Raw genomic sequence first — 14933 nt, forward strand, 5'->3', positions numbered from 1 at the left:
TGCAAACTTTTTATTGGAGACATTAGAAATAGTTTCATGAAAAACATGGCATGGAATACACATGCATTGCAATTTGCTATTTATTTATTTTTTTAGTTTTTAGAGTCTAAATTTCAAAATCTAGATATATATTTTTGACAAAACTTGTTGCGATAAAAATATTTCAATTAAGAGTATGAAGAAGTTTTACAATTAAATTTAAACTCGTTCATTTTCATATAAGTACAATTTTTGTTACCCTAAAACTCGCTTACATGATTTAACATATTGATCTAAAAATAATAATTTACAGATTCATAGAGTTTCATCGGCTATGAAAGCATGCTCAATAATACAGTGGCGTTCAAGTCATTTGAAAACTAAGATAAAAACTTTCTACAAACCTTTTTGCGTTAAATTTTCGGGATTCCTCTTGAAGGAATATCTTGAAATAATTTTTAAAACACACTAAAAAATTCTTTCAAAATATATAATCTAAAAGTTTAGTAATTATGTCTAAAAATTAAAGCAATGGAATGAAAAATGTTCCAACACTATGCATAGGACATTTAATTCCCGTTATCAATATGCAACACTGAATCCAAAGAGATATTTCCAAAAAATGCTTGCTATGCAGTGAGTGAACACTTAAATAAATGGCTTTTACTCATTTTTGGTTTATGTTATACCTCTACACTACTGTTTCTTTTCTATACAACAATGTCAATAATCTTTCTTTGGTATTTGCATTCATTAATGTACAAGGAAAGGAGAAAGTTTCATCGATTGCCAATGTTATGTCTCTTTTTGGGAACTGCAGCTGATATGTTGCGAAGTCTAATTTTAATATCTGTGAAGGTTGGTCTTGCGGCAGGATCAGGACTCCAGCACTCTTCCATCAGCTTTTTCCACTCAGAATCACATCGTTTTGGAATAGGAGGCCTGAGCGTATTATTGACAATACCTCCTTCATTAAATAAGTAGTAGTAAACAAACTCATCATTAGCATTCAAACAAAGCTTATTTATTTTGAAATTCATAATTTGATTGATTCAGCATGCTATATGCTCATTCATAATTTGGTGAAGTTAAACTTGCACTACAATAATGCCAGAAACAATGAAATTGTGACTCGGAGTTACAACTTAGTAGCATGACATGTCTTTCTCTTAGACATTTGTATCTGTTTGAGGTCCACATCAACTACAAATAAGACAATTTCATAATATATAATCGAGTGCAAATCTTATCTTATAATCTAGTTTTGTAAAGTTGAGATAGACTTAAAGTTCACTCCATAACATTTATTCTTTTTTTCTTTATACACAAAACCCCAATTCCAGAAGTAAAATATTTTGTACCCCTTAAGAGGCACACATGCTATTCTAACTTTTTTTGGAGGATTTCATCCACAAACTCAAGATTAAAGCTAACTGATATTTGACTTCATCATCTAGCTATTTACTATTTTAGTTGCTAGCTTTGAAATTCAATACAGTAAAAAAGATATTTTATAAGCACATACTCCTCCTGGGGTAAATTAGAACGTGGACATAAAGGTCTTCTTTATGTCATTTCAATGAAACAAACAAGTAAAATGCGCATCAATAAAAGCTATACTGTGTATATTAACATCACTTTACCAAGACGACAATTTGAATAGAGTTTAGGGTCTTTGGCTAAATTGATGTTTCATAAGAAGTTTTAAGTATCAAATGCATCAGAATTGTTTACTCTTGATTTGATTGAATACTAGCAAATGTTCAACTTCACATGTGTTTTTTTAGCATGGAAAAGTGACTTTTTTCCCCAGCACATAAATCACAGAAAAGACCATTACTAAAAGAGGTTTTAGTTGCATAAAACAAAACCTTACCAATGATAGCGCCACAGTGCATGTTAGCATATGGTTCTTCCCCAGTCAAGATTTCCCACATTACAATGCCAAATGAGAAAATATCAACCTACAGGAAACAAGAATAGACAGGCACTGAATATTACACTTTCCAAGAAAGTGCTAGGTCAAAATTAAAGTAAACAAGATGGAAAGATGGTGAAGTTTCTAACCTTCTCAGATACCCTACAACTGTTACCATCCAGTAATTCAGGTGCCATCCATGGAAGGGTTCCTCGGACACCACCTGAAACAAGTGTATTACGTTTTATTCTGGATAGGCCAAAATCTCCAACCTATAGATGACACATCCACCAAGGAGGTTATTCAATAATTTGCCTTACAACAAATTTCTAAAGGGAAAAACGAAAGATATCAAGAAAATGAGAAAAAGTTAATAATCAGTCTTGTAGTTGGATAACAATTGGGATTAGATTTGTACAATAATTGGGAAAACTGACTTTAACAAGTAATGTAAAACAACAATATGTATCTCATAATTGTGAACTTTTCTTTTCATTTAGCAAGACAACAAATGTTTAGAAGCATAACTTGTTTAACATCTCTCAGGTCAGAAAAGGAATTAAGTTATTGTTTCTCAAAATACCTTGCATACAGGTCGTTCAGGATCGCCCAGATTGACAAGTAAATTATCACACTTTAAATCAAAATGCACAATATTTTTCAAATGCAAATATTCCATCCCAAAGGCTGCATCCATTGCTATCAGGACCCTTTTACGACGGTCAAGCACTCTGCACATAGTATAATTTAATGAGTGATGAATTGTAAATATAGTTAACAGTTACCAAGTTAGATATGTAGGTTAGCTTACTTTTCCCTCTTCATGAGAACATTCTTGAGTGATCCATGCACCATGTATTCCGTTACTGTCGCCAGTGTTCCACCAGGGCCATTTGGAACTACCCCATAAAACGCCACCACATTGGGATGGTGAAGAGTTGACAGGATCTGTGCCTCCCTCCAGAAGTCCTTAATCTGAGAAACATTGTCAAACAAGAGGTTCCTCAGTGAATACACGTTAATAGCCAGTAAAAACGAGGGTTTCCAAATCAAAGAAAGTTAATGCCTCGTTCACCATGAAAGTACTTTTCCAGGTATAGCTTCATAAAGGTAATGGTATCAACATAAATTTGAGAGGTAAACTAAATAGATGATTCTAGAAATTTGAACTACATTGTCATTTAAATTATGGGGACCTACCAACCGCTCTTGCTCTGACAATCTACCCGAGAAACAACTGCTTTTTATTCTCTTAATTGCAACATCTGTTCCCCTCCACTTTCCATGATAAACAGTTCCAAAGGTTCCAGATCCCAACTCTTGCAGTTCTTCAAGATCATCATTCTCAATATTCTGCATTTGTTACATATGAAGAACTAGTTTAAACACATATGCATGTGGGCTTTAATCTGCTTTCTTCTAATCCTATTAAAATGGGTTCAAGGAAAGGAAAGTAAAACAATAAAAGAAAAATAAAAGAAGACAGTAACTGGAGGAAAGATTGTATTACCAGAGGGATGACACCTGTCTAAATTTTCTCGTTTTCAAATACTGCCATTAGTATCCAAGTGATGAACAGAAATATAATTTATAACATTATTGTCTGATGATTATAATTCGTAACATAGAAGATCATGAAAATATAATTTCACAATTTCACACACAAAACAGATATAATAATAGGTTCAGACAGTTCTGGATTTCTAAAATATAATCAATCCTTTTGTTCAGTTTGCTATCTAGTCTCTAAAGGATCAACAAACTTTTTGAGCTAGGTCATTTTAGTTTTTTAATGTAAGGACACAGCTCCAATCTAAAAGTCAGGCAAATGGACTTCTTTTTAAGTCCAAGACAAGCATTTTTCCAAGCCTTAGAAAGCAATCAAGGCATGAACTCATTATTTAATGAAGAAAAAGGTTGACTATATTTTTAACCTGATGAAAACCCGGTTCACCAACCAAACCTCAAGAAGCTATCCAAGTTCAATTGAGGCTATGACAGATAGGGAAATCTTTCAGGCCCACAATATGACCTTACAGATCACCGGTAGCAATTTTTAAAGCCACATGAAACACAATTCAGGCAAAAAGTTTAATAAGTTGGTCTATTGAGTCAATATCATTTTGCACATCTAAATGGGAGCAAACACAGGCAAGCCTAGTTTCAGTATCAGAATTCACTGGAGAAACAAAACAATAGCTTTAAGAAAACTATTTATCCTTTAAACACACAAGTAGACCATTGGACTAGACTTAAAAATCACTTTTAACTATTAAACACTAAATTTATGAAACTCAACTTTGGCAATACAATTTAGAGTGTACAACTTTAATCACCATCCTCGTGTTGAAAAATTAGTCAGCAAACTGTTTCAACAAAAAAAGACATCCGAAAGAAATTTTTTTTTTTACCAAGGTAAAAATATTGAAGATAGAAATAGTAAATATATACCAAACTGCAGAAGTTCACCTGTAATCCATAAATTTCAGACTCTGTTTCAGCAGTTGCTCTATCACCAGTAGACTTGTTCAAGTTTCCACTTTCAGGCCTTGCATGCTATCATTTAGACAAGAACCTCGTGTCAATTGTAAGAGTAGTTATCCTACACCATAAACAGCAACTTCATGTGCAGATTCTCACCTTACTTTCAGATTCTGGACTATCACGTTCTATCCCTTCCTTTTTAGGAGATGTAGGTTCAACTTCAACCTTTTCATCTACATTTGAAACAACTTTTAAGCATGACTGGATACCCGAAGAAATATAATCCGTAGGTCCCTTGGAATCAGACACTGGCCTGTTGACACAGAATTCATCAATATATTCAGAAGTCCGATTCTCAACGATTGTGTTTTCTTCCTTCTGGTGCAGGTAGTACGCAGGATCTCCGACAGGTATAACAGCCTCTCTCAGGGAAGAAATCATGTCCATATACTGAATTGAAATATGAAATACGGTTATATGCAAGATTGCTTTGGATTTGACAAAATTCAAAAGAGATACACTTACTGAGATAGGTAAGGAAGATTCTTTGCCATTTTGGGACTTAAAAGGGCCAGGGAAAAGTGGTTGACTGTCATCTGCCGCCGACATAGCATATTGGTGATGTATTTTTGATGAATTTCGGCTCCTCATGGAAAACTCAGAAGTGGTTCTGTCTAATTGTACCACACTTGTTTGCCCCCTCAGGTTTAGTGGGGATTCGAGAGAGACAAATGACTCGGTAAATGCATTGCATTCACTTCTCTGTAAATCTGGAGAAGATGAGCAAACAACATGTGGAGTGTAGATGTGCTGTAAATGTTTAAAATCTATGGCATTGTTCGTTTCATCAAAGAAATCATTGTTCTTTTCTGCATGTTGCAAGCTCTCTTTACCAATTTCTAATACTTTCTTATAGCTATTAGTAATTCCGAAAACGGGCAAATTTTGATACTTAGCCAGGTGCTCTTTCCTATCAACTATCTCTCCAGGCTGTAATGAAAAATCTTCTAAATGATTTGAATTTGTTCGTGATAGAAAATTGTCTCTCTCTACATTGCGGGGAAATTGCAAGTGGACCTTATAGTTCTCATCATTCTCGTTAAGTGTTGTGTCAGAGTGTGCATGCAACATTGTGTACCGAGATCCCTCTCTAGGATCAGATTCTGACAATAAACTTGGAGACTCGTGAGGATGAGAGACAATATTGTTAAAATGATATGAACCATCACCGGTAATTAAAGGTCTCTCATAACTCGTATTATTTAGATTACATATTGCAGAAGTGACAAAGTCGTTGCTTCTGTTATGTCTGTGAAGATGAAGATTCTCACGAGGCCTCCTGATCTGGTCAGACTCCCTTATATATTGATTATTAGGATGGTAATTCACGCGCCTAGGCCCTTGAGCAAGATTGTTATAGTATGCAACTGGATCAACATAATTGGCATTGTCTACATACAGAGTATTGTCATGTGGAACTTTTTCCGTAACAAAGGGAGTAATGGTTTCATTCATAGCATTATATGGTTTATCCATAAATAGCTGTCCATTAGAATTTTGGTGATCACAAGCAGGAGGTAAAGGAGGCATTTGATTGAATGATTGGCCAGCTAGGGCTGTAAAATATTGAGGACTGGGTTTTGAGAGTAGGCCTGCAAAATTTGGAGAGGTTGGGGTGCAGTCTTTCATCTCTGAAGCAAATGCAGATGTGGATGAGTCTCTGTGAAAATGTGGAGTGTTGTAATCAATGGTATTTCCAAACTGGCTTGTATGGCTTGCTAAACTTCGCGCACTGGAAATCTGTTGTGGACTTGGATCCAGCATATTGTTAACAGCAACAACATAATGATAATCCACATCACTTTGCTGATTGACTATTGCTTCATTGGAACTTAAACTCTCACATTCATTTAAAGGAATGAGAAAAATCCTCAGCCGTTGCGAGGCTCCAGCTCTTTCAAGCTCTTCATACTCCTCGATCATATGATGAAGATCCTCGTTGGAACAAACAGATATAAGAGCATCAAGATCCTCTCCAGGAAGCTGGTACTTGATAGTGTGAGTTTGACTGCAGATAGCAGAAGTCTTCCTCATAAGTTCCTCCCATGCCATGCTCTTCCTAATTGATATTATCCGTGTCTCTCCACCCACATATCTGAGCTTCCCATCATTTGGTCTTGGTAGTATTCTACCTCCAAAGCTACAAAGAAACTTTATCTTCTTATAGAAAGAACCTTCTGTGAATACTGATGCATAAGGATGGTATGATTGAGGTGAGTCAACGTACATAGATGAAGTATTTGGTCCTGAATTAACTTGATCTCCACCACTTCCCTCCGAAAAGTTCCCTGATAGTTGTCTAGAAAATGTACCTGATACTTGTCTGATACCACCTTGTTCAAACTGGTATCTGTTCAAATTATTAGGATAGGTCCTGTTGTCAACTTCACCAACACATCCTCTGGCAAATGCAAACTCTGACAAATCCGAGTTACCATCTGAATCTGCTCTCCTTAGCCTGAAACCATGCTTTAGATCCTCATAAACCAACTGACAATTATTATCATTAATATTAACATCCAACCTGTTTGGCAGACGCATGTCTGTGTCAGTTGTGACAGGAATTCTTCTTAAGGCAACTCGATCACGTAAGAACTCCGCAGAAAACTCTTCACCCGTCTGGTAACATATGTCATGTCCATCCTCAGCACAAGAGACTTGGTTGCCTAGACCAAAATTCACCGCATCTATATAGTGTTTGCCTGAAATGCCAGGATCCTCATTGTTCATGGTGGATTATCATATAGTTAGTTTCATATAACCACTTTTTGCACTAGAGCACTGAATTCTCGACATCTAACCACGTTTAATTAGTGATGGTGGTTTCTCCTATTGTAAATTGCCCATGCCAGACACAAAGTCTAACAGATAAATCTCTTTACCTTCACTTCAAAGCCAATTTCCAGTTAACAATTTTTCCAACACAAAGATTTTCCCAACCTTAAACAGTGTACAAATTCTCATTCGCCATCCACCGGTCTAAATTACCGGATTCCGAAATCCTTCTAAAATCAATTAAACTCAGCAGAGAAACTTGAATCTTTATGTGGAGAACCAAAAAAATTTCCAGGAATTCTACGCAATGATTCCGTCCACAACCATAACAACATGAATGTTCACCACCACCATTGATATATCACCATGATCACATAATATTTCTCGTAAACATGCTCCTGAAAAGGAACCTGCACCTCAGTTCCATGAAGGAACTCAAAAGTTTCAACCCTGCATCAACAACAGCAAAATAAAAACCAAATATAAAGTGAGCAAAGAAGGAAATCAAAGGAGACCCATTTTCAGCTACATACCATTTTTTCCTTTCAAATTAATTAACCCCAAAGAAACAAAACCGTTGGATGTTGCAGAATCGTAATAAAAAGTGGAGCCTTTGGTCTTTACATAAAAAAATAAAATTGTGAAATGGGTACCTTTTTGCTTGCTCGTGCAGTAGAAAATGAGGTTTGGAGATTGTTGAAATGGGAATGCAAGGTTTTGGGGTAGGGTTAGAGGAACCCAAAAGAGAAAAATGGGAGTTGAAGCTTGGTTTTTGTTGAGAGGAAAGAGAAAGTTTGTTTGTGAGAGGAGAGAATGAGAGAGAGGAAGAGGAAAACGTTCCATGAGGGTCGGAGTTTCCGACGAAGATGTCGGAGAACAATTGCATTTGCTTAAAATGGCGCAGTAAGGATATGGATTGGACAGAGCATCGAAACAAGGCTTTTCAAAACAAAACATTGCTAAATCTTTCCGCTTCTATCTAGGCCGGATCACCATCATCTTCTTGTAATACGCGTGAAATTTTGTTGTGCTTAAATATTTTTGGATTAAATGTCATTTTACTTTTCAAATAAAATTCCTTGGTTTTACTTATTATTGGTTTTCTCTTTATAATAATATATATTAAGTGTTGTTTTAGTTTATGACACAAACAACCTTATGCAAATGACAAAATATTCTTCTCGACCCAATCATTTTTCATTTGATTGATTGGGTGTTTGCACCATGCATTAAAATCTTAATTTAGATGTTGAACTTTCCTCCATTAAAATCATGCTCTTTGTTGTATGCATTGTTTGGTCACCTCATAATGTTGAGTTTAAGACTAATTAATTATAATATTTGGATCATATGACAGTTTCAACCTTGATTAGATTAAGAATATGTCTTATAACATTGAAAATATCATACGAGGCTTCTTTTGATATATATTAATTAGTGATTGAATTTTAATTAGTGAATGAGTTTCCGTCTTATAAAAATATTTTATGTAGTGCTACAATGTTTGAAATTTTTAATGTTACATTTTGTGATGACGGTTGTCATTCAGGTAGACATGAGCACATTTTATTCACTCCAGTTCTGATCTTTGTCAAAATTCTTATAAATTTTAAAATAAAAGTAAAGCTTTTGAAAAAAAAAATGATTTTTTTCTTATCCGGAGTGTGATCTAGTTATAAATAATTTTTTTGTACCATTTTTATACATAAATAGTTATTAAGTATACATTAGTAAATAAAAAAAGTGAGTAAAATATATTTCATTAGAAAAACTTTGTGCCTCTATGATACTACACCTAAAATCTACTTAATCTCAACTCAAATGTTAATTTTAAATAATGTAAAAGATTAAAATTCAAAAAATTCATTGCACTTATTAAATGAATCCTTACTCGTACTAAAATAACTTACCTCGAAAAAAATAGCATGGAGAATGTAAATAAATAATAGACATGTCAAAGTAAGCCAATCCGGTTTACACGAGTTAATCACGAGCCGGGTTGGAAATGAGTCAATCGAATTCGATTTACTTTATGATGAGTCAAAAATTTTGTAATCCGGCTCAACTTACTACGAGTTAGTGGGTTAAGTGTGTTAGCTCACCAATCCACATAAAAAATATTTATGTATTTATTTTTAAGTATTCATATATTTAAATAATTTTGTAAGCAATTCATGAGATGACAATCACAATAATTCATCATGCTCACCACCAATATATGATGAATTATTTCCAAAAAAAATGTCCATATAGTTCAAGAAAACATGACTAATATTACATATTTGTTGTCATGTTATTCAACAAAATATAAATAAAAAAACTACACATTTTTGTCATGCTAATGTAGAAAAATGTGTTTATAAGGCAGTTGATTGAGTAATTTGCTATAAAACTTATAGTTAAAGATTAAAGTATCAACACATATAACTTAATAATCAAATTAATTAAACATTCAAACTATTCGAATATTATTGAGCAATTCTATCATTTAAAAATGTGAAATTTTGAACCTATATAATTAGGGGTAGTAAATAAACCTTAAAAAAAAATTGTAAAGAAATGTTTGTGGGTTAAGTGGGTCAACCCACCCTCAACCCGGCTCAAACCTGTTTAACTCGTGGGTTAAGTGAGTCGGGTTGAGTTCAACTCACTCTTGAAAAAACTGATTTTTTTCAACCAAATCCAACTCGAACCCGTGGTGAGCCAGGTTGACTCACGGGTTGAAACCTATTTAGACATCTCTAACGAAAAATGTCTAACTTGGATTTTAAAAAACTTTGTTTCATTATATTTTTTAATTGGACATTGGTATTTTGACACCACTATTTTTTTACTATCATTTGAGACTATCCCTCACTACTATTTACTTTCTCTTTCTTCTAAAAATATAAAAGTTAACTTTTGTTAATATATTTTATCCCTATACAAGTTTTTCCTTTTCAATTATAATTTTTTAATCTATGTTCCTCGTGGGGGAGAGTTAAGATTACTTTAGCTATCATAAATACATACCAAATGTAAGATTTTTTTAAAATTGATGAAAAAACAACTAATTTTTACTTTTCGTTAAAAGTTTAGTGTTATTCTTTTCACTACATATTTAAACTACAATAATTTTAATATATTAAAATATGTTTAAATATCAAAACTAGTGTATTTTGAAAATAATAGAGGAACACTACAAATAAAAATATACTATGAAATATTAAGCTAGTTATTAAATACTAATTATTTGTTTAATGCTCAATATTAAGGGAGATGAAAGAATTATTTTTACATAGAGATAAAAGGAAATTAATCAAATAATTAATAGAATTTTATTATAACTTTGTTTTACATATTATATAAATTTGTCCTTAAACTATGTTTCTAAAATAGTTTGATTTTTAATTATCCATACTTTTGAATTTTGAATTATTTTTGAATTAATTTTTAATAATATGTAACTTTATTTTATTTTCACTATTATTTCATGACTTTGAACATAGAAGAGTACTCACATTATACTCATAATTTATTTTATTGGATTGAAAATGTTAACACCAATATAATTAAAATCAAATTTTTTAAAAGCTCAAAATTTAACAAAGTCATGTGTTGGTGTATGGTCGGGTACATCCCGACCCAATAAGACAGAAATGGCCGGGATCACCCCGGTCCAAGTATGAGGCAAATTCATTGTGGCCCAGTCACTAGGGTATCTGCTTTTCACCTTTTCTCCAACACAACACAGAGGACCCAATAAATGTGATGGCCGGATACATCCCGGCCCTCTTCGCCGAGTACATCCCGGCCCAAGGAAGTGGCAGATGGAACATGTGATTATGGCGTAGAGGTACAGAGGAGCAGCGCGCAATCTCAGCCAAAAAAGAAGGAGTTGATATTTGAGAAGTACAGACGACCAAATCCCAAAAAGGAAGGAGTTGTTGATCTTTGATAAAAGTACAGACGGACAAATCTCATATTGGAAAGAGTTGATCTTTAACAAAGACACAGACGAACGATCTCAGCCAATAAGGAAAGAACCGATGTGTGCAACCTCAGTCGGAAAGGAAAAGAATCGATCCTTGAATACAAACGGCCCGCAAATAATAATAATAGGTCCATTAAGAAATTAGTATAAATTAAGGCCTACTGAACAGGTAAAGGTACGCTTTTCTCACTAACCAATTACACCTCATATCAATCACTTTTTGACTTTAGCGTCGGAGTGTCTGCAAGTACCCCCACCCCCGGAGTGCAGACGGCAGGGAGATCCAGGAGGAGTCCAGGGAGGAACAGGAGGAGGTTCGACACAGAGGGTTCTTGAGATCGTCTGGTTCCGCACTGAAATAGTATCGATCAGGTACAATTGGCGCCCACCGTGGGGCCAAACAATTCTCAAGAAGGATGGTGTCGACAAGAGCAGCAGTCGATCAAAATACAGTAGCAGCGAAGATGCAACGAGAGATGAACCGCCAGTTGGAGGAATTGAGACGCAAGAACGAAGAAGAGATAAATGCCCTAAGAGAGGAGAACCAGCGGTTGCGAAGGCAACTTAAGCAAAATTCCCAACAAAGGGAAGAATCTCACAATAATGGAGAAGGAGAGGGCGACACAGGACGAAATGAATTTAGGGTACAGACCACCACCAACCAAACAGGCGCGAGACCTAGAACAGCCAGATGCCACCCCTTCGTGGACGGGATCATGGACGGGATCATGGAGCACGCTGGAAGGGATTGACTATGAGCCAATACGATGGCACTACTGATCCAGAGGAGCACGTGGACGTATTCACCACCCAAGCAGGGTTGTACACTTAAGATGACGTAATTCTTTGTCGTGTGTTTCCAACGTCCCTGAAGGGTCCTGCACTCAACTGGTTCACACGATTACATCCTAACTCTATTGATTATTTCGATACGTTGGTCACCCGTTTCGGCATTCAGCTCGTCACCAGTAAGCCACACCATCTCACTTCTCTGGCGTTAGTAAATATACGACATGAGAAGGGAGAATCTCTACGAGAGTTTATGGAGTGCTTCTGAAAGATATCGTTGAATATCTCTAATCTAAATCCTGAGGTCACCATGCACCACCTTGTAACAGCGTTAAAGCCTGGTCCGTTCGTTGACAGTCTGTGCAAGAAGCCCGTGAGCAATCTAGACGAGTTTCGAACCAGGACAACTAAATTTATGCAGATGGAAGAATTAAAGGAGTTTCGCAGTACGACCCAATCAGACACTCGGGAAAAGAAATACATTGACAGAGAAAGGGTGTTAGCGCCGCGACCTGACAATAGGTTCAAGGACTCTAGACAACCAAAGTACAACAGGTACACAACCCTCGTGTCTAACAGAGCGAGAATCTTGGAGGAGGCCTTGAATGCCGACCTAATGCAACCCCTCAAAGGGTCCCGACTCCCCCAAACGTGGATACCACTAAGCATTGTTGGTATCATCGGAATTATGGGCACATGACGGAGGATTGTTTTACCCTGAAAGATAAAATCGAAGAGCTTATACAAGCAGAACACCTGAGAAGATTTGTCAAACGGGAGGAAGGGGGATTCTCTTCCAAAGAAGAGCGAGAAGGTAGATATGAGGAGCAACCACGAAGAACGTCAGGGTACCAGGAGTGGCGAGAAGAAGGCGCCAGAAGGAGGGTTGAGCCCGAGAAAGATGATGAACAGGATGTGAGGGAGAAGCCATTGAGAGGGGTGATCAACTATATATCAGGAGGCTTTGCAGGAGGCAGAGCCACTATGTCTGCGAGGAAAAAATACGTCCGAGCAATCCAAAATGCCAATGTCGTATCTACATGTCCCTGGCGACACATGCCACCCATCACATTCTGTGATGATGATTTTCAAGCCATTGACCCCCAACACGATGACCCAATGGTGATCTCAGTGGAGATTGAAGACTTTGCAATAAGTAAAACCTTGGTAGACCAGGGTAGTTCAGTGGATATCCTGTACTGGGGCATTTTCAAAAAGTTAAGAATTTCGGAAGTAGAAATCCAACAATACTCGGAGCCGATCATGGGCTTCTCAGGGGAGCGAGTGAATACAAAGGGCTACATTGATTTGTTCACCAAATTCGGAGCAGGGAGAACGACGCGAACGGTAAAAATTCGATACCTTATTGTTGACGCTCATACCTCTTATAATATTTTGCTAGGGAGATCTTCGTTGAACATGCTTGGTGCGGTGATATCCACATATCACTTAGCTATAAAATTTTCGTCAACTTCGGGAGACATAGTCACTGTACATGTAGACCAGCCATCTGCGCGCAGATGCTACACAGACAACTTGAGAGAAAGACCCATACACCAAGTTGAGAGCCCAACACCGCTACAATACCAAAATCAAACCCAAGTCTTTTCACCAGGGAAATCTAGTGTGGCGAATGGCAAGTGCTGCCCGGAAACACGAGGGGAAGTTCTCGCCCAACTGGGAATAGGGCCATTCCGTGTCATAGAAGTTGTGGGTAAATGCACATACAGATGGGAACACCTATCAGGTGTCTCTATTCCAACAACCTGGAACACCTCACATATGAAGTATTACAAAGGTTTTTGGTCAAGAAGGTTTTAATGAGGCATCGTAGCAATAAATAAAGCATAATTTTTCATTATTATTACTTTACGCTTACATTTTCCATCGCTGAAGCATGCACACATTTAAGTCAAGTGCATCAATCAAATACTTTCTTAGCATTCTCTCTATGGGAAAGGAAGCTTCATCAAACTAGATGATCCCCCCATATCTATATCAATGGGAAAGTAAGCTTCATCAAACCAGATGATCCCCCCATATCTATATCAATGGGAAAGTAAGCTTCATCAAACCAGATGATCCCCTCATATCTGTATCAATGAGAAAGGAAGCTTCATCGCCCTAGATGATCCCCTCATATATATATCAATGGGAAAGGAAGCTTCATCGCCCTAGATGATCCCCCCATATTGATAAAATAAATACGACAAAGATGACACATAACAACACACAAAAGCGAACTTACTAACCTAGTAGGACAAGAGGCCAACCACATCTCGCCCAGGAATGGCCGGGTACATCTCGGCCAAGACACATGTTGGCAGCGTCACAACCACATCCTAGCCAGGAATGGCGGGTACATCCCGTCCAGGAATGGCCAGGTACATCTCGGTCAACCACACTCTTTCTTTCCTTCATACTCAATTTTACACATTTCAGCCTCTTGTTTCATTTTGTTCACTACGAGACTAATGGGGGCTAGTGTTGGTGTATGGCCGGGTACATCCCGGCCCAATAAGACAGAAATGGTCGGGATCACCCCAGCCCAAGTATGAGGCACATTCATTGTGGCCCAATCACTAGGGTACCTGTTTTTCACCTTTTCTCCAACACAACACAGAGGGCCCAATAAGTGTGATGGTCGGATACATCCCGACCCTCTTGGCCGAGTACATCCCGGCCCAAAGGAGTGGCAGATGGAACATGTGATTATGGCGCAGAGGTACAAAGGAGCAATGCGCAATCTCAGCCAAAAAGGAAGGAGTTGATATTTGGCGAAGTACAGACGGGCAAACCCCAAAAAGGAAGGAGTTGATATTTGAGAAGTACAAACGACCAAACCCCAAAAAGGAAGGAGTTGATCTTTGACAAAAGTACAGACGGACAAATCTCAGAATAGAAAGAGCTGATCTTTAACAAAGACACAAACGAACAAAATCAGCCAATAAGGAA

The 14933-nt window shown here is 36.8% G+C and overlaps 1 protein-coding gene across 4 annotated transcripts; it reads right to left on the bottom strand.

Annotated features, from left to right (window-relative positions):
* Window positions 1–547: 547 nt before the first annotated feature.
* LOC114192759 lies at window positions 548–8205 on the bottom strand. Of its 4 annotated transcripts, XM_028082568.1 has the most exons (11): window positions 7870–8205; window positions 6966–7666; window positions 4907–6899; window positions 4538–4831; window positions 4367–4453; window positions 3098–3250; window positions 2709–2872; window positions 2481–2628; window positions 2047–2169; window positions 1856–1943; window positions 548–946 (listed from the first exon to the last, which is right to left on the bottom strand). In XM_028082568.1, the coding sequence occupies exons 2-11, from the start codon at window positions 7169–7171 to the stop codon at window positions 759–761; spliced, it is 3444 nt and encodes a 1147-aa protein (XP_027938369.1). In that variant the 5' UTR covers window positions 7172–7666; window positions 7870–8205; the 3' UTR covers window positions 548–758. The 4 variants fall into 4 exon arrangements, with proteins under 4 accessions (XP_027938369.1, XP_027938368.1, XP_027938371.1 ...); XM_028082567.1 differs by having other exon boundaries at window positions 4907–7666; XM_028082570.1 differs by lacking the exons at window positions 6966–7666; window positions 7870–8205 and having other exon boundaries at window positions 4907–6592; window positions 6669–6735.
* Between the last annotated feature and the right edge of the window lie 6728 nt (window positions 8206–14933).

The sequence above is a fragment of the Vigna unguiculata genome, chromosome 7 (genome assembly GCF_004118075.2).
Source record: "Vigna unguiculata cultivar IT97K-499-35 chromosome 7, ASM411807v1, whole genome shotgun sequence".
Lineage (NCBI taxonomy): Eukaryota > Viridiplantae > Streptophyta > Magnoliopsida > Fabales > Fabaceae > Vigna > Vigna unguiculata.